Source organism: Chinchilla lanigera, unplaced genomic scaffold, assembly GCF_000276665.1.
Source record: "Chinchilla lanigera isolate Chin_1 unplaced genomic scaffold, ChiLan1.0 scaffold00156, whole genome shotgun sequence".
Lineage (NCBI taxonomy): Eukaryota > Metazoa > Chordata > Mammalia > Rodentia > Chinchillidae > Chinchilla > Chinchilla lanigera.
Window position 1 is genome coordinate 1,027,030 of NW_004955557.1, and position 19,570 is coordinate 1,046,599.

General features: G+C 35.0%; 1 protein-coding gene across 6 annotated transcripts in view; it reads right to left on the reverse strand.

The window, feature by feature from the left end:
* The window catches only part of Atrx (alpha thalassemia/mental retardation syndrome X-linked), a 305,334-nt gene that overhangs the window by 79,662 nt on the left and 206,102 nt on the right, over positions 1-19,570 (reverse strand). For all 6 annotated transcript variants that reach the window (XM_005412622.2, XM_013508825.1, XM_013508824.1 and 3 more), the window contains 3 exons: positions 7,421-7,551; positions 6,314-6,402; positions 6,016-6,188 (listed from right to left, as the gene is read on the reverse strand). In XM_005412622.2, the coding sequence (XP_005412679.1) occupies positions 6,016-6,188; positions 6,314-6,402; positions 7,421-7,551 (393 nt within the window). The remainder of the gene's footprint in view (positions 1-6,015; positions 6,189-6,313; positions 6,403-7,420; positions 7,552-19,570) is intronic.

The window sequence follows — 19,570 nt, forward strand, 5'->3', positions numbered from 1 at the left end:
AAAGAAGTAGGTAAATCAGAAATAAAACTGAATGAGACCAAGAGAAATAAGAATAGACCAACATGGGCAGAATTCAAGAAAGAAAGTGATAAAGATTTAGAAGAGAGGGTTAAAGGACAGAGACAAGAGAGACAAACAGACACACACACCGAGAAGAGCTTTACACTAAGAAGAACACTGATATGAGGAAGACAGGATAAATGTCAAGTGACAGAAAACAAGACAGGGACCCTGAGAGAGTGCAAATATGAGAGATAAATCCTGGAATGAGGGGTAGGGAACTCAGAAAGTGACCCAAAGAGATGTAACTGCCCTAGATCCTAAGAGAGAAAATCCTCAAAATATACCCCAAGAGATAGGAATAAACAGAGACAGCATCGGAGATCAAAGAGCAAAGATCTGCAGGACAGGAAACATTTCACAATTCTACTAGAATGCTGCAAAAATCAAAGAATTGATCTGAGAACTGTCTTATTATGCTAAGTCATTTTGTTATTTTTCCCACAGGCTTTCACTATAAAAGACATAAGGACAAAATATTCTATTAAAAATTTAAACATAAGTAGTTTGACTCAAAATAAAGAATATAGTGATGCCTCGGTTCATGAATGCTTTTTCTTGCAAACAATTTGGTTCCCAGACAAAATCGCTTGGCAAAATCTTGCTTTTGTTTGCAAACTCTATTTCGGGTAACAAACATGGACCACGGTCATCTTTCCCATACAAACACAAATGTGGCCATCTTTTAAAACATTGTGAAATAAATTAAGTTCATGAACCAAGGTACCACTGCATATAGGTTGAATCTGATAATGTATTTTCTTTCAGTTGCTTTATAATGCAAATTATTTTAATATCTAATATATTGTCTACAATATTTTACATACTCAGAAAAGTATACAGAATATAATGAATAGCTGTACTTCAAAATCTCATCTTCATCAAATTTTAACACCACTAAATTCTGATAAAGCTGAAGCCTAACATGTAACCCTATCCAATCTCATTCTCTTTCTTCTAAAAGGTTAATAAGCCCCTAAATTCTACATTTACTTGTATGAATTTTTTGTTATTTTTACTACATGTGTACTTGTACTCTGAACACCATCTTTCATTGTTTTTAAATCATATATAAATAGCACCACAGTTTATATCATTCTACAAATAACATTTTTACAAATTACTTTTTCACTTAATGTGGTTTCTCATTCAAAGTAGGATTTATTCATGCTTGTCCCTGAGCTCCCATTCAATCATTCTGCCTGCCATGCAGAATTTCACTACATGAATATGTCACGTATCATGAATATATCATCACTTAATAGTTCTCCTGTTCACAGACATCTAGATTGCTTCTCAGTTTTGACCCCTATGACATAACTGAAATGAGCACTTAATGTTAGTCAGTTCTACTTCTCTTGAACACTGTCCAGTTTGTTTGTTTCTTTGGTGCTGAAGACTGAACCCAGGGCCGTGTGCATGCTCAAGTGCTATACCACTGAGCTACACCCCCAGGCCCGAACACTCTCCATTTTAACTAAATTTTAAATTGTCTGGCATAATGTTATACTCACAATTTTTTTCTTAGAACACAGTCTTGCTGTGTAGTTCAGGTTGGCCTTGAGCTCACTTTGTAGCCACCATGCCTGGCAATTTATCATTTTTTTTGTCTTTTTGAGACAGGGTCTCCCTGTGCAGTTCAGGCCGGCCTTGAGCTCACTTTGTAGCCCAGGTTGGTCTCGAATTCGCAATGATCCTCCGGCCTCAGCCTCACAAGTGCTGGGATTACAGGTGTGCGCCACCACGCCTGGCTTATCATTTTTTAAATATCACTTTTCATATACTTATTTTGAAACTTTAATCCACTGGTTCTTATATCTGAAGTTTTTTAGACTATTTCAGGCTAATTGTCTAGTGTGCTAACTTTCCTTAGACTGTTAACTTTTTGTTTTTGTTGTTAACTTTTTCTAAATTGTTTCCTTCGAGTATTCTATAATTTTTATTGCCATGTTATCTTCACTGTAACTGTAACACGTAAGAATGACAGGTAGCCTTGGCTAATGTCATGTCTTCAGAGTGGTGCTGCATTTTTGTATTTACATCTTCTAGGTACCCCAAGGGATCAGCAAACCAGAATTACATTTAAGGTTACTATTTCACCAGACACATATGAATTACCAAAGCTGAATTAAGAAGATATAAAAATTCTAAATAAACCAATACCAGTCAATGAAATTGAAGATGCAAGTAAAACCCTACCGCAAAGAAAAGCCCAGACCCTGACAGATTCACTGCTGAATTCTACAACAAATTTAGAGAAGATCAAATGCTGCTATTTGTCAAACTCTTTAATGAAATTGAAAGGGAAATAATCATCCCATATTCATTCCTTGAAGCAAGTATTACTCTGGTAGCAAAACCAGAGAAGGACCCAACAAAAAAAGAATTATAAGGCATTTTCCCTAATGAACACAGATGTAAAAATCCTCAATAAGATACTGGAAAACAGAATGCAGCAAAACATCAAGAAGATTATACACCATGACCAAGTGCGATTCATCCCAGGTATGCATGGGATACTACATGATATCTCAATAGATGCAGCAAAAGCATTTGACGAAGTCCAGCACCCATTCGGATTAAAAAAAACCCTACAGAAAATTAGAATAGATGCTCTTTATCTCAATCTGATTAAAGCCATCTATGACAAATTAACAGTCAACATCATATGGACAAAAGCTAAAATCTTGCTCTCTAAAATCAGGAACAAGACAGGGGCAGACAGTATCACCACTCTTATTCAATCTAGTTCTAGAAATATTAGCCAGAGAAATTAGTTAATTAAAAAAAAGCTATAAAAATAGGAAAGGGAAAAGTTAAATTATCATTATTTGCAGATGACATGATACTCTACATAGAAGACCCCAAAGCTTCTACCAAAAGACTTCTATATTTAATAACCAAATTCACTCACATAGCTGGATACAAAGTCAATACTCAAAAATCAATAGCCTTCTTGTACATGAATAACAAACTCACTGAGAGAGAAATTGGGGAAACCAGACCTTTCACAATAGCATCTACACAAATGAAATCAATTTAACAAAGGAAGAAAAAGAACTTTACATTGAAAACTACATGCTCTGAAAAAGGAGACTGAAGAGGATATCAGAAAATGGAAAGATGTTCCTTGTTCTTGGGTAGGAAGAACCAATATAATGAAAATGGCCATATTCCCAAAATTGTAATACAGATGTAATGCAACCCAGATCAAAATATAGCATACCTCACACATTTAGAGAAAAAAACCTTAAAATTCTTTTGAAATCAGAAGAGATGTAGAATACCAAAAGCAATTCTGGGAAACAAAGGCAAGGCAGTGGGTATCAAAGTTCCTGACTTGGAATTATACTATAAATCTACTGTAATAAAAACAGCATGGTACTGGCAAAAAAAAAAAAAAAAAGACACAAGGATCAATGGAACAGATTAGAAGATGTAGAAACAACTCCAAACATATTCAGCTACCTTATCTTTGACAAAGGAGCCAAATACCTGGCAAAAAGATAGCCTCTTTGATAAATGGTGCTACAAAATCTGGCTTCCCATATGCCAAAGATTAAAATTAGACCAATGGCTGGGCATGGTGGTGCAGGCCTATAATCATAGCACTTGGGAGGCTGAAGCAGGAGTATCACTGTGAATTTGAGTCCAGCCTGGGATACATAGTGAGTTCAAGGACAACTGAACTACACAGTGAGACCTCGTCTTTAAAGAAAAAAATTTTAAAAGACCCATATCTTTCACCAGGCACTAAACTAAAATTAAAATGGGTCAAAGATTTAAATATTAAAACAGAAACATTAAATCTGCTGGAAGATAGAACAGGTGGAACCCTTGTAAGACATTGGTATATGCAAAGACTTCATGAACAAATCCCCAGATGCATAGAAACTAGCACAAAGAATCAACAACTGGGATCTCATCTTATAAAAAGCTTTTTCACAGCAAGGGAAACCAACAGAGTGAAAAAACAACCTGCAGTGTGGGAAAAAATTTTGCCACCTATTCCTCAGGCAAGGGTCTGATAGCTACAATATATAAAGACCTAAAAAAAAAAATCAGAGCCCCCAAATTTAGAGACCCAATCCAAAAATGGGCATCTCACATGAATAGCCATCTCTCAGATAAAGAACTAGGAACTACAAAAAAAAGTTCAACATCACTGATCATTTGAGAGGTGCAAATTAAAACACTGAGATTCCATGTTACTCCAGAAAGAACGGCTACTATCAAGAAATCTACCAATAACAACGGCTGACGGGGCTGTGAGGGAAAAAAGAACGCTTCTCCACTATTGGTGAGAGTATAGACTGGTGCAACCACCGTGGAAATCAGTGTGGAGATTCTGCAAAAAACTAGGACTACAGGTTCCATTAAATCTGGCTATTCCCCTTCTTGGTATTTTCCTGAAGAAATTAAAAGTATCATACCACAGCGATATATGCACACTCATATTTACAGCAGCACAGTTTGTAATAGCTAAATATTGGAAAGAACCCAAATATCCACCCACTGATAATTTTTTTTAATACAATAGAGTAGTACTCTGCTATAAAGAAGGATAAGCTTGAGACATTTCAGGTAAATGGATGCACCTTGAGACGGTACTCTTAAGTGAAATAAGTCAGACACATATGTGTAAATGTCACATTGTTTCTCTGGTGTGAGTAACCAGAAGTGTAAATAAGGACCAAAATGTATAATAGATATTGGGCAATGAGAAAAAAATGTTCCCATGAGAAGGGGAACAAGAAAGGGGTGAGGAGGAAAGGAAATGAATGATAAGGAAAAAAATGTGAAAAAATGGAAACAAATCTATTGCAAATAAAGACGGGAAGACAGGCAGAAGAAAAGAAAAAAAATTTTATAGTTTAATTTTGAATACTCTTCTGACTTCTTGGGAAAAAATAGGGTTTGTGGTTAGGCTGCCACCTGTCTATGCAACAGAGGTACTACAGAAAAACGCTGAACAAGGAATCACCAAGTTGGTTCGGCTGCAGACCAAGAGACAGTCAGTCTTATTTGACCACAGGATCATTCAGGTGACCCCCAAAATAAATCTCTTTCCACATGCTTTGCACTACAACTCTCAATTGCCAAATACTCAAAGCATTACACTGTTCTCTCTTCAGATGTTTGATATTTCATATATTCTGACATTTGAACTAAAGTTCCAAGAAAGAGTCACACTGCACTAGGAGGACATAAAGGCTCAACACTAATCCATCAGCACTAATCTGTCAACATATATATGGGTAAAGACAACTTAAACTGGTCAAGAGTTCAATCTAAGACTTTACACGAGAGGGAGAAAGGTAAAAAAATAAACAAGAGTGCCACATACTGTACATGATTCAGAGGAAACTGGAAGTAGTTAACTATTATAGGTTATAAAGAATTAGAAAAAAGACTAAATGATGAAAATTAGTTTTATTATATAAAATTAACTATAATCAAACTTCACTCCCTGAAATGCTTCCAATTATTTCTATATAATTAACTGTAAATACACAGTGGCTTGTGATTACTTAACTTCATTTGAATCTCAGTTCTACCACTTATTTATACAACTAAAGATATCAAGTACATTACAAGGTCACTCAAGAACTGTTAGCCAAAGGAAAAAAAAAAAAAAGAAAAAAGAACTGTTAGCCTACACACAGAGTCAGAATAACAGAGTTTAGGTATATGCATGTAAAAATAAACATTAGTTTTAACTTTTTTCCTTTCTTCCCAAATACCAGAGAGCACAAAGAGACTTGCCTATAATTAAACATTTATCAGATGTTTGTTGTAATTATATGTACTGGATTATCTCAGACTCTTACCACATGAGGAATGAAATTCCTTTGAGTCAAATAATAAGTGTAATAAATGACTAGATAAAGCTCTAATGACATAGTATTTTCTAAATCAATGTTCCATGATAAAGACACCATGCATTAGACTCACTTTCTTCCAGCTTTAAGGAAACTGAAGGGTTATTTCCTGCTTCATCCACATTTCCTTCACCACCTCCACGAGATCTTGAATTCCAAACTTTGATCACTTCAACATCATTGTCGCTGCCACTTCCACTTGAGCTGCTATCCTTTTTGCCCTTTTTTCCCTTTGTTTTTTTCTTTCTAAAAAAAGAAAAATTCAGAACACTAGGAAAGTATAGTAAAGATAAAAAATCAATTAACAGAAGACAATCAGCAAATAGAAGTTTGAAATCTGCCAATTCAGGGCACAAAAATATTCAACTTACTTTGTATAATCATCGGAGCTTAAACTCATGGAGGTTTCATCAGAATCTGAAGCTATAAATTCGTCCATACTATCTTCATCAAAATATCCCTAGAGGAAAAAAAATGGCAAATGTTTCAATAGCTTATTTCAGTGTATATTGGAAATAACAATGATGTTTTATTTCATTTAAGGATGAGTTAATTGACATACGAAAGGAAAGACTGAGGATCTACCATAGGCTGGAGGAAATAAAAGAGATCAAACAGAAGACTATGGAATGGGAGGACCTGGGAAAGAAAGAGGACATAAGTAGAAACAAAGATGAAGTCCAAATAAAACCCACTGTTTAATTAATAGTATTGTACCAAAGTTAATTTCTCACTTTTTATCATTTTATTATGGTTTTGCAAGATGTTAACATTAGGGAAAACTGGGCAAAAGGTACAGGGAAATGCACGGAGCTATTTTTGCAACTTTTTTGTAAGTTTATAAAATTATTTCAAGTAGGGCATGGTGGTGCATCCCTATAATCTCAGTACTCAGAAGGCTGAAATTTCAAGGCCAGCCTAGGGTACATAGTGAGATCAAGGCCAGTCTGCATGACAAAGCGAAACCCCATCTCAAAAAAACAGGAAAAACAATTAAAATTATTTTAAAATAAAGATTTTTTACTTCTGTTTTGAGACACGGTCTGGCTATGTAGCTTATGCTAGCTTTGAACTATGTAGCCCAGGCGGGCCTCCAATTTGAAATCCTCCTGCCTCGCTCTCCCATGTGCTAAGATTATGAACACTACCACATTCAGCTCAAAGAAAACTTTCTAAATGGGCTCAATAGAAGAACATTTAAAACTCCTTCCACAATCACAAGTGCATTCAAAACAAATATAAATTAACTAGAAATGTGTAAAAATGATTAAGATATGAAATGTGTATGTACCGATTCTGCAAGATGAATATAATTATTATATACTGCAAACATACATGAATAATGAAAAAGAAAGAAAAGGGGTTATTTAATGAAATACAAAATTGCTTCTAGTGTACAGTAAGCAAAAATTGACCTTTTCTCTAGGGTATTCTGCCCCAGTAGGTACCTTTGAAACAATTTTAAGAATCTGACTTACCTTATTTTCTTTGCTAATGTAGTCCAATTGTAAACACCAAGGATGAGTCCAGATTCTACTTAACATCTGAAAATCTTGGAAAAGTTTTGCACCTGCCTTTCCTCTTCCACCTTCATTGCTATTACCTACTCCTGATCAAAAGAAAAAAATAGCTGAAGAGACAAGGATTTCCTTTTTCAACTATGGTGTTTCTCAATTAGAGGTTTTAGCCTTATGTATGACCAGGACTGCTTTGAAAGTGGAAAAGCTTAAATATCTTGTGGCTTAGAATAACACTTTGAAGTGAGGTTATAAATAAAACCCATTACACAGAAATTATCATAATATTAAAAAGAAATTTGTAACAAAGAAATATGTGGTTTTAAAAAATAATATATTAAGCAACAAAATATAGTAGTAGGACTAATAATTAAAATCTGAAGTACTGATGAATGTTAATTATTTGGAAATATCAAAAACATCACATAAAATATTTTCTGATTTCTACTGATAACCAAGTTACAATTTACCATTAATACTACTGCAATTTGCTAAGCTTACACATAATTTTATAAAATGCTATCATTTTAGAAATTAGTGAAAACACACAACTTTTAAAGTTTTTAATGTACCATAAATCCTAACCATGGATCCTAGATTACAAAATTTCTGTATTAGATTAGGCATTACTCCATACAGATAGTCCTATAGTAACTCTCTCTAATTATGCTAACTTGAAAATGGTTCTTCTGAAAAGGAACTGTTTTTGAAGTACAAAATGTAAATATAAGCTTTCTTTTCTCTAGAATAATTTCAACATAATATTCTTCTATAAAAGTGAAATGATGGCTTGGCATAGTGGCGCAAACCTGTAATCGCAGCACTCGGGAGGCTGAGAGAGGAGGATAGATGCGAGTTCCAGGCCAGTCTGGGGTACAAAGTGGGTTCAAGGCCAGCCTGAACTGCATAGTGAAAACTTGTCTCAAAATAAAATAAAATAAAGTGAATACATATTTCATTAATATGATGAAATTATCCAAGAGTAAAATGCAAAAGAATGGTTAAAAGAAAAAAATAAGTATAAAGTATCTTTTTCTATCTCCAATTCTTTTTTGGAGTCTTCTGGCTCTAGGAATTGGATATAAGGTTTCATGTAAGCTAACCAAGTGCTCTAGCAATGAGTTACAACTCTGGCCCCACTATCCACTTTCTTTATTTTCTATTTTTTACCTGCAAGAAGTACTATACACCTTTATTCTGAGCATTTTAGAGGCTGGCAGGAAGATCACAAGTTTGAGCCCAGCCTGGGCAACTTAGTGAGATTCTGTCTCAAAACAGCGGAACAAAAAAAGAAAAAACAACAACAATAAAGAAAGGCCAGGGGTGTAACTCAGCATAAAGGCCCTAGGTTCAATCCCTACTATGGAAACAAAGAAAAAAATCAAAGAAAAAATTATAAAATCTTGCTTTTGTGGTACGGGGGACTGAACTGAACCCAAGGCCTTAAAACTGAGCTATATCCTCTTTTTTTTCTTTTGAGAGAGGGTTTTGCTAAGTCACTAACTTGTCCAGGCTTAGTCTACAACTTGGGAACCCTCTGCCCCATCCTTCCAGAGTGCTGAGATTACAGGTGCACAACATACAATGTAAGTTGACCAATTAGAAAGTCTTGACTAGATAAAATTTAATAACATAAAAAGACAAGGAAGCTTCAGTGGCATACATCTGTAATCCAGGCCATACACTTGGGAGGCTGAGGAGGGAGGATGTCTAGTTCAAGCTTAGCTTGGGGAATTTACCAAGACCATGTCTAAAGAAAATAAAAGAGGTGGGATGTAACTCAGTACAAATTTCATATGTGCAAAACTAGGAAAAACCTGTTATTATTTTGCCTGACAGAGGTATTTCATTGCATACAATATAAATCATTACTCTGAGAAAAAATAGTGAATTTCCTACAAGTTTAACTAGAATTTTGTTATATTCCCTTTTTATTTTTGTAAGGTCAAGATGAGACTCTCATTCTTATATTAGTTATTTGTGTATTCTCTATCACTACGTAAGTATAGCTAAAGGATTATCAATTATGTTAATCTTTACAAAGAATTTCTGCTTTCAATGATTTTCTCTATTATTTTCCTATTCTTTATATTTTTTTCTTTGTTAGGTCTTTCCTTCTGTTTGCTTTGGGTTTAGATTGCTTGTATTTTACTTATTTAACATGGAAGATTAGATTATAAATTTGGGATCTTTCTTTTTTGATACAAACATTATATATCAAATAGAGAATAAATTATTTTTTTAAAAAAATCAACAAAATTAAGAGAGGTTTTCCAAAAAATAAAACTGACAAAATCCTGGCTAGATTAAGAAAAAAGAGAGAAAGAGAAGACTCAAATCAGAAATGAAAGACATTACAACTGATGCCTCAGAAATAAACAGGATTACAAAGAACTATTATAAAAATTATATACCAACAAACTGGATAATCTACAGGAAATGAATAAATCCTTGCAAACGTACAACTTACCAACACTAAATTAAAATAAATAGCCTGAACAGAACTACAAACACAAATTGAAGTAGCAATAAAAAAAAACTTCCCAACAAAGATTAGCCCAGAAACATGGTTTCAACACTACATCTATCAGTTAAAGGCTTAAAACCAATCCTTATTAAATTCTTCCAAAAAATACAAGTAGAGAGTAGAGAGAATATTGCTAAACTTAATTTACCATGTAAGCATCGCCCCAAACTAAAGGCCAATATTACTTGTGATAACATAGGTAAAAATCCTAAATAAAATACTAGCAAAGATAATTCAACAACACATCAAAAAACATTACACACCATGACTGATGGGATTTCTTTCTGGGACGCAAGGTTCATTTAATGTTAAACAATCAGTATGATATAAATGTTAACAAATTGAAAGAGTAAAAACTAATACAATCACCTTAATAAAGAAAAAGTATTTAGGGGCTCGGGATTTAGCTCAGCGGCACAGTGCCTGCCTGGCAACAGCAAGGTCATGAGTTCGATTCCCGGTAACAGAAAAAAAGAAAAAAAAGAAAAAAGTATTTAACAAAGTTCAACATTCTTTCAAGATAAAAAAAAAAAAAAACAAAATAGGTATGTAAGGAAATTTCCTCAACAAAAGCCATTTTTGAAAACCCACAGTGGGGGAAAACTAAAGTGTTTTTCCTCTACGGTCCGGTTCAAGATAAGGATATCTACTCTCAAACTTCAATTTAACAGTGAACTTTGTGGGGAGTTTTGTTTCGTTTTGTTTTCTTTGTTTGTTTTTTTTTGTGGTAATGGGACTGAATCCAGGGCCTTTGAAGTGAAATACTTCCCCAGGCCATTTTTTATTTTATACTTTGAGACAGGGTCTTGCTAAGACTCTAAGCTGCTCAAGTGGGACTCAAACTTGAGATCTTCCTTCCTCAGCCTCCCTGAGTGCTGGGATTACAGATGTGCGCAAGCATACTTGGTTTAACACGGATTTTACATGTAAATAACTCTTAAGGATTCCACTAAAATACTGTTAGAGTAAATAAATCCAATAAAGGTGCAGAATATAAAACCAACATATAAAATCAATTTTATTACTTTGCACCAGTAACAATCTGAAAAATACATTGAGAAACAATCCCACTGATAACATCAGAAACAAAATACTTATAAACAAACTTAACCCAATGAAGTATAAGATCTGCACACTGTAACACTGATGAAACTGAAGACATAAAAAGAAACCAATTTGTCCTGTTTGTGGATTAACAAAGTAAATAGTTAAAATGTCCCACACTCATCAAAGCAATATACAGATTCAGTGCAATCCCTATTAAAATTCCAAAGGCATTCTTTTTAGAAAAAAAATCAATTCTAAAATTTGTGTAAGGTCTGGGTATGTAGTTCACTGGTAGAACACTCCCAGCATGTGGAAGATCCAGGGTTCACTCTTCAGAACAGAATAAAGTAGAATAAAATTTATTTGGAACTACAAAAGACCCCTAGTAGCCAATACAATCTTAAGATATAAAAACAATTGGAGCATACTTCTTGATTTCAAATTATACTACAAACAAACAGTAATCAAAACATTATGGTACTAACATAAAAGACCCTGTCTCAAAAAACAAAACAAGGGGGCTGGGGATTTAGCTCAGCGGCAAAAGCGCCTGCCTGGCAAGCGCAAGGTCGTGAGTTCGGTTTCTGGTACCGGAGAAAAAACCAAAAAAAAACAAAAAAAACAAAATGAAAAACCCTTGATGTAGGTCTTGGCAAGAATTTTATGGACAGCTCACTCAATCAAAGCACAGAAAACAAGGGAAAATCAACAAGTGGGACTACATCGAACTACAAAGTTTCTGCATGGAAAAGCAAAAAGATCAACAAAATAAAAAGACAATGGGTTGAGACAAAATATTTGCCAACCATGTATCAGATAAGGGGTTAAAACAGAAAATATATAGGAAAACTCCTTGAACTCAACAGGAAGAAATAAATTATAAATTTAAAAATAAGCCAAGGACTTAAATATATACTTCTACAAAGACATTAAAATGGCTGACAGGTAAATGAAAAACTATTCAACATCACCAACCACTAGAAGAGTGCAAATAAAAGACACAATGAGAGGCCAGGGATATAACTCAGTGGCACAAGTGCCTGCCTGGCAAGCACAAGGTCCTGAGTTCAATTCCCAGTATTTAAAAAAAAAAGGCACAATGAGCTGATGCTTCCTACCTGTAATGATAGTTATTATCAAAAAGACAAATAATTTTATGTGTTTATGACAAGGTAGAGAAAAACCAACCATTGCACCCTGTAGGAGTATACATTGGTGGAGCCATTGTAGAAAAGAATCTTTAAAAATCTGTAAAAAGAAAGCATAATACAACATAATATAAAGTAACATAACATAACGTAACATAACATAATGTAACATAATAATTCAACCTCACAAAGGAGATTCTATCATTTGGAAGAACATGATAATCACAAAGGATATTATGGTAAGTGAAATAAACCAGACACTAAAAGACAAGTACTGTATGAACTTATTAATATGTGGAATCATAATTGTTTTAAAGCCCTCAAATACATAGAAATGAAAGAGTGATGGTTGTCAGGGGCAAAGAAGTAGGAAAAATGAGGTGAAGGTCAAAGGACACAAAATTTCACTTCTGTAGGATAACTAAGTATAGATCTAATGTATAACATTGTATTCTGTAAATTTTCACTTCAGGGACTTTTATTACACACATAAAAGTAACTCTGTGAGCTGATGAATAGATAAATTTGCTCAACAACAATAATCATTTTACTACGGAAATGTGTATCAAAGCATCATGTTGTACCCCCTTAAACACAGACAACAAAAAAGAAACTAAACTAACATTTTAAAAAATACTTTTCAAGGATGAGGAAGCAGAATCTCTATGAATCTTAGGCTACCCTAGGCTATATAGTGAGTTTAAGGCCATTCTGAACTACATAGCAAGACCCTGTTGCAGTAAACCAAAAATAAAAAAAAAAAAATACTAAAAAGATACTTTCTGTGATTTTATTCTTTTGGGGTTTTTTTTGTTTTTTTTTTTTTGTTTTTTTTTGTTTTTTTTGACAGGAGGAATCTTTTCGAGAAAGAGTTTTGCTGTGCAGTTCAGACTGGCCTGGAACTCGCAGCAATCCTCCTGCCTCAGCCTCCCAAGTACAGGGATTACAGATGTGCACCACCACACCTGGCTTCTTTTGAATTTATTGAAGCTTGCTTTATGGTTTAACATAAATGGTTTGGAAAATGTCTAACATAAATATGGTCTAACATATATCTTGGAAAATGTTCTATCAGCACTTGACAGGAATGTGTATTTTGTTGCCATTCGAGTGACAGTCTAAAAAGGGTCTCTCTTTTTTTTTTTTTAATAATAAGGGTCTCTTAAGTCTAGTTTGTTTACAGTGTTGTTCAAGTCTTCTATTCCATCACCAATCTTCTTTGTAGCAGTTCTATCCATTATAGAAAGCCTTTTGTATTTTAAAAATATGAAGGAAAAAATTTCAGAATAAGTAAGCTAAAGTTAACCATCACTTTATTCTCCAAGAAAGGAAGTGAATTCTGATCTTATGGGGGAGGGGAATTACATATCACATACCATACCATCTAGTACAGAAAATGTTCATAAGACTTATGGGCCTAGTTTCCATTATGGAAATATTTTCATAACACGTTTTTAGACATAATTGGCTAAAGAGAAGGACAGACTTTTTGGGGGGCAGAGCTTTATTGAGACAGGGTTTCGCTATGCAGTTCAGGCTGGCCTCAAACTCTCATCAATCTTCCTACCTCAGCCTCCCAAATGCTGGGATTATAGGTGTGGGTCACCATACCCAGCTAAAATGAAGGATATTTTAAGAAAGGAAAAAATGAAATTTTCTCTATCTACCCTATTGATCTATATTAGAATTATATTTGTGGGAAATAGAAACCACATGAAGAGGATAAGCTACTTTGCCACTCAAAAGATCACTGACAGCCAGCCATGGTGGTGCACACCTGCAATCCCAGAACTCGGAAGGCTGAGGCAGGAGGATTGCTGAGAGTTCAAGGCCAGCCTGGGCAAAAATTAGTGAGACTCTTTCAAAACAAAAAGGGCTGGGAATGTAGTTCAGTGTGAGGCCTTAGCTTCAATTCCCAGTCTGGAAAAAAAAAATAAAAAATAAAACATATCCTACAAACAAAATTTTTGCGGGGGAAGAAGGGAGTACCAGGAATGAAACTCATGATCTCATGCTTGCCAGGTGGTGCTGTGCCACTGAGCTATATCCCTGGCCTTCTTTTTTAACATAGAATATTGGGCCAGGTGTGGTGGCGCATGCCTGTAATCCCAGCACTCAGGAGGATCACTGAGAGTTCAACACCAGCCTGGGCTACAAAGTGAGCTCACAGACAGCCTGAACTGCATAGTGAGACCCTGTCTGAAAAAGAGAAAACACAAACAAACATAAAAGTTGATCTTGCATACTCTAATTTTCCTTAAGAGTTTTAAGAATGAAGGATACATTTTTCCCCCCAACACTGGAGACTGAACCAGAGTGCTGAGGTCTATCCTCAGCCCTTTTTGTTTTGTGACACAGTATTGTTAAATTGCCCAGGCTAGCCTCAAATTTGGAATCCTATTGCTGCAGCCTCCCAAGTAGCAGTGATTACAGGTTTGCACTCCTACTGCCAAACTTCAGGAAAACTTTTGAACATAACAAAGACTTACAAAAACCTACAACTACAAGCACTTACACTCTTACCAAAAGGTGCCCAGACGAATTCTATAAGTAATGAATAAATAAATGTGTCTCATCAATATTAGTCATCAGCACAGGCCTTAAAAAACTGCCTTGAAAGGTGATGAGTTTTGATGTCTGAAATCTAAATCTTGTAGTTACACCATCTTCTTGTTGGTCGTACCATAAAGGAATATCTCATATATCAACTATCATCTTTGAACTATTCTTCAAAGACTGCTATCAAATGGTAATGCCTGGGGTATGCTTATTTTAAGTGGGCTGAAACCTGAAAAAACGAGTAAGATTACAGATATTATAGAGACCCTGATTCATATCACCAAACAGTCCATAATTAGCCCAAATTCTTAGTACCTTCAGAGTTTAAAGATGCTCAAGTATAATTTGTACTAAGGAGGACTCCTACCATAAGCAACTCCAAATTCTTTCTTGAGTAACCAATCTTTATTCTAGGCCTCAAAGACACATGTAATGCTGTTAAGTGCTATCAAGAACTACAGGCAAATGTACCTACATACTCAAGGAAACAAGGCAGCATGCCTAAAAACCAACAGAAACATGAAAGAGATGAAAGAAAACTATCGTATGTCAGAAACTGAAATGATCAGAGACTACCATTATTATCTTTAAAGAAATGTTACTGAAAAGCTTGAAATTACATGTAGGAGCCAGGGGACCATAAAGAATGAATAGTGAGATAAAAAACAACTAGAAAGAATTTTTGAATATTAAAGCAAAATGGCCAGCTTGAGTATTAAAGCTTTATTATGATACAGTTCATATATCACAGTTATTGCACATATAGAATTCAATGCATTCTACTATATTCACGAAGTTAAGTAATCATAACCACAATTCACTGGTGCTGCTCCCCTCCCCCTCTGAGGACTGAACCCAGGGCCTTTGCCCTGAGCTGCATCCCTAGCCCTTTTAATTGTTTTATTTTGATACGGGGCCTTACTAAGGCTCAAACTCAAGATCTTCCTACCTCAACCTTTTGGATTCCTGGGACTACAGGCATGCACAATGGCCAGCTCGCAATTCAGCTTTAAAACATTTTCATCTCTCTAAAAATAAACTCCATATTTCTCAGCTACACTACTTACTCCAAGTTCGCCATGGTGTCCAAGTCATGGCCACAACTAATCCATTATATCTATACATCTGCCTTTCCTGGATATTTCATATAAATAGAACCATATAAAATGCAATCATCTATGACTGTTTTCTTTGACAGTATGTTTTCAAGGTTGATGTGTGCTGTTGCACATATCAGAAATTCTTTCCTTTTGTTGCTAAATAATATTTCATTATTCACATATTCCATGTTTGTTAATCTATTTACCAGCTGACATATGCATTGTTTCTATCTGTTCAGACAGCTGCATATCAAAATGCAAATGCAAACAAATGAATTATAACTGGATATTAAAATGCAAAAGAACATATCTTTTCTCATTAAAAGGTCTAGGAACCCTTGTTGAAAATCAGTTGACCACAGATAAAAATGTATTTTATTTCTGGAAATCCCCCCCTTTTTGTTTTTTTTTTTTTTTTTTTTTTGAAACAGGATGTTACTCTGTAATTCTGGCTGGTCTTGAATTCACTATGTAGCCAAGGCTGGTCTCAACCTCGAGGTAATTCGCCTGCCTCAGCATCTGAGTGCTAGGGTTACAAGCATATGCCACCATACTACACTAGACTCCCGATTCTATTCTGTCACTCTATATGCTTATCCTTATGATAATATGACACTGGTTTTAATTATTTTAGCTTCAACAGTGTTTTGGAATCAGAAAGTAGGAGTGCTACCGCTTTTTCTCTCTTAAAACTGTTCTGATTATTCAGTGTCTCTTGCAACTCTATATGAATCTGAGGACTGACTTACATTCCTGCTAAAAAATAAAAATACAAGCCAGGTAGGATACTGTTAGAGATGGCACTGAATCTGTACATCAATTTGGAGGTATTGTCATGTTAATAACTTTAACTCATTCATGAAAATGAGATGTCTTACTATTTAGATCTTTTTATTTTTAGACAATACTTTGTCATTTTCAGAATTTAAACTTTGCATTTAATTCCTATTTTTATGCTCTTACAAAAAGGGCTGTTTTATTATATTTTTGGATCATTCAGTGTTAGCGTGGAAATACACTCAATTTTTGTATTTTAATCTTACATGCTACAATGTTGCTTGAACTTCGTAGTTTTAATGGATTTTAGTGATTTTCATTTTAAGGATTTTCCTTATATATAAGATCATGACATCTGCAAAGAGATACAGTTCTACTTCTTTTGTTACCATCTAGAAGACTTTTTGTTCATTTTCTTGTCTAACTGCCCTAAGCACAACCTCTAGTACATGTTGAATAGAAGAAGCAAGAACACTTATCTTCCCTTTCTTCCTAACCTGATGGGAAGCCACTGGGTTTTAAATTTCAATCATATTCCAATTAATAGCCTAACACAAACAGGTGAAGAAAAAAATTAGTGGGCTACATACACATGAAAAGAGATATGTAGTGAGATGGAAGAAAACATCAGAATATACTGTTAGGCACTAATTTCAATCCCCACTGATCAGAACTTAGCTTTCCAGCTTTCTCTGCTGAAGTGACTACATGATAAATTGAACCCTGAGTGCATACATATACGTCAAATTGTACCCTGAGGAAATAGAAAGTTTTAATGTATGGAGAAAGGATTAAATATCTGTTTTCCCAAGGAGTTATTCTGTATGATGCTTTCTATTAAAATGAATTGTTTTAAAAAAAGAATATACTAAGTTAATGTTGCACAAAGTGATCAGAAATATAAAACAGATCTTCAAAGAGAAGGCAGGTACCAAAAGAAAAAGAAATTGGGCATGGTGGCATAATCTGTGTTCCTAGCTACTTGGGAGGGGTGAGGGAGAATCACTGAAGACCACGAGTTCAAGGCCAGCCTGGGTAAGACAGCCAGATCCCAACTCAAGGAAAAGAAAGGAAAGAAAGAAAGAAAGGAAAGAAAGAAAGGAAGGAAGGAAAGAAAGAAAGAAAGAAAGAAAGAAAGAAAGAAAGAAAGAAAGAAAGAAAGAAAGAAAGAAAGAAAGGAAGAAAGAAAGGAAAGAAAGGAAAGAAAGGAAAGAAAGGAAAGAAAGGAAAGAAAGGAAAGAAAGGAAAGAAAGGAAGGAAAGAAAGAAAGAAAGAAAGAAAGAAAGAAAGAAAGAAAGAAAGAAAGAAAGAGGAAGAAAGAAAGACAGAGAAACAGATGGGGAAAAAAAGAGAAAGAGGGGAGAGAGGGAGAGAAGAAAGAAAAAAAGAAAAGAAAAGAAAGGAGAGGAGAGGAGAGAGGAGAGAGGAGCGAGGAACGAGGAGAGAGGAGAGAGGAGAGAGGAGAAAAGGAAGGAAGGAAGGAAGGAAGGAAGGAAGGAAGGAAGGAAGGAAGGAAGGACAGGAAGGAAGGGCAGGAAGGAAGGGAAAGAGAAAGAAAAGACAAGACAAGACAAGACAAGAAAAGAAAAGAAAAGAAAAGAAAAGAAAGAAAGAAAGAAAGAAAAGGAAGATGGAAGGAAGGAAGGAAGGAAGGAAGGAAGGAAGGAAGGAAGGAAGGAAGGAAGGAAGGAAGGAAGGAAAGAGGGTTAAGACCAAATATGAAGAGATATACATCATAGATACATCATAGATATAAATTTAGTTATTTGAAAATACCGACCAGAGTCTACAATAAAGAAGCAAATATTTTGTGGCATAATCTTTTCCATCATTTTAATTAGCATTCTGCTATATACACCTTTTAATACATAGAATTGTGCAGTATTTCATAATAATTATATAGTACTTTCTACATATTCCTAAATATAAATACATGATGCTCTATATATTATGATATTTAATGTATGTTACTTCATAGCATTAGATTACACTTAATTATCAAAATATAAACTGTCCTCAAAAGTTGAGCATTCAAACTAACTTGCAATTTTTCATTATTGCAAATAGTGCCAAAATTGGACACAGTTCACTTTAAGTAAAAAAGCTGGACAATATAATTCTAGTGATTAAAAAATATTTGCCTAGGGGCTGGGGATTTAGCTCAGCGGCAAAAGCGCCTGCCTGGCAAGTGCAAGGTCGTGAGTTCAGTTCCTGGTACCGGAGAAAAACCAAAAAAAAAAAAAAAAAAAAATTTTGCCTAGAGGAAAGGGAATCCCTGGAGATAGAGAAAGTCAGGCTGTGATTGACCCTCCTCAAGCAGCTAGTACTGGGGCACCTCAGTCTTCTACAGTGGCTGAAGCTGCAGTGACGACAACAGCGACAACAAGTTCTGGAGGTAAAGTAGAAACTTTTGGATGGGAGAAACATTCAGATAACTGAACAAAAGTTCTGTGTTTAGTAAGGTTAAAGAAGGGCTCAAAAGAAATTCTACCAAGTGAATAGAAAAGGTGTCCTTCTTTAAACATCAATACTGCAGTTTTGCCTGACAGCATATTCTGTTCAGTTTATTGTATGAAAAAGGTGCTTCCATTTTGCATTAAATGTTAACATTCTGAAACCATTCAGACTGTTTGGCTATATTAACTATGTAGTTTCAAAGCCAAAAAGATCTTAGTAGTTATTATACAACCAAGGAAATTAAACCCTGAGGGATTTAAAGTCTTGTGTCCGGAGAGGAAAGAAAAGCTTGAATTCAAGTCTCCTTGCTAGTCAGTACTCAGATTCCCAGGGCCATGGATCTGACTCCTGAGCAAAGCCTGGAACCTGTACAGGGCCCAGGAATTGTTCTCCTTCATTCTTAAGTGTACTAATAAAGTAATTTAAAGTATATGGGGCTGGGGATTTAGCTCAGCGGCACAATGCCTGCCTGGCAAACGCAAGGTCGTGAGTTCGG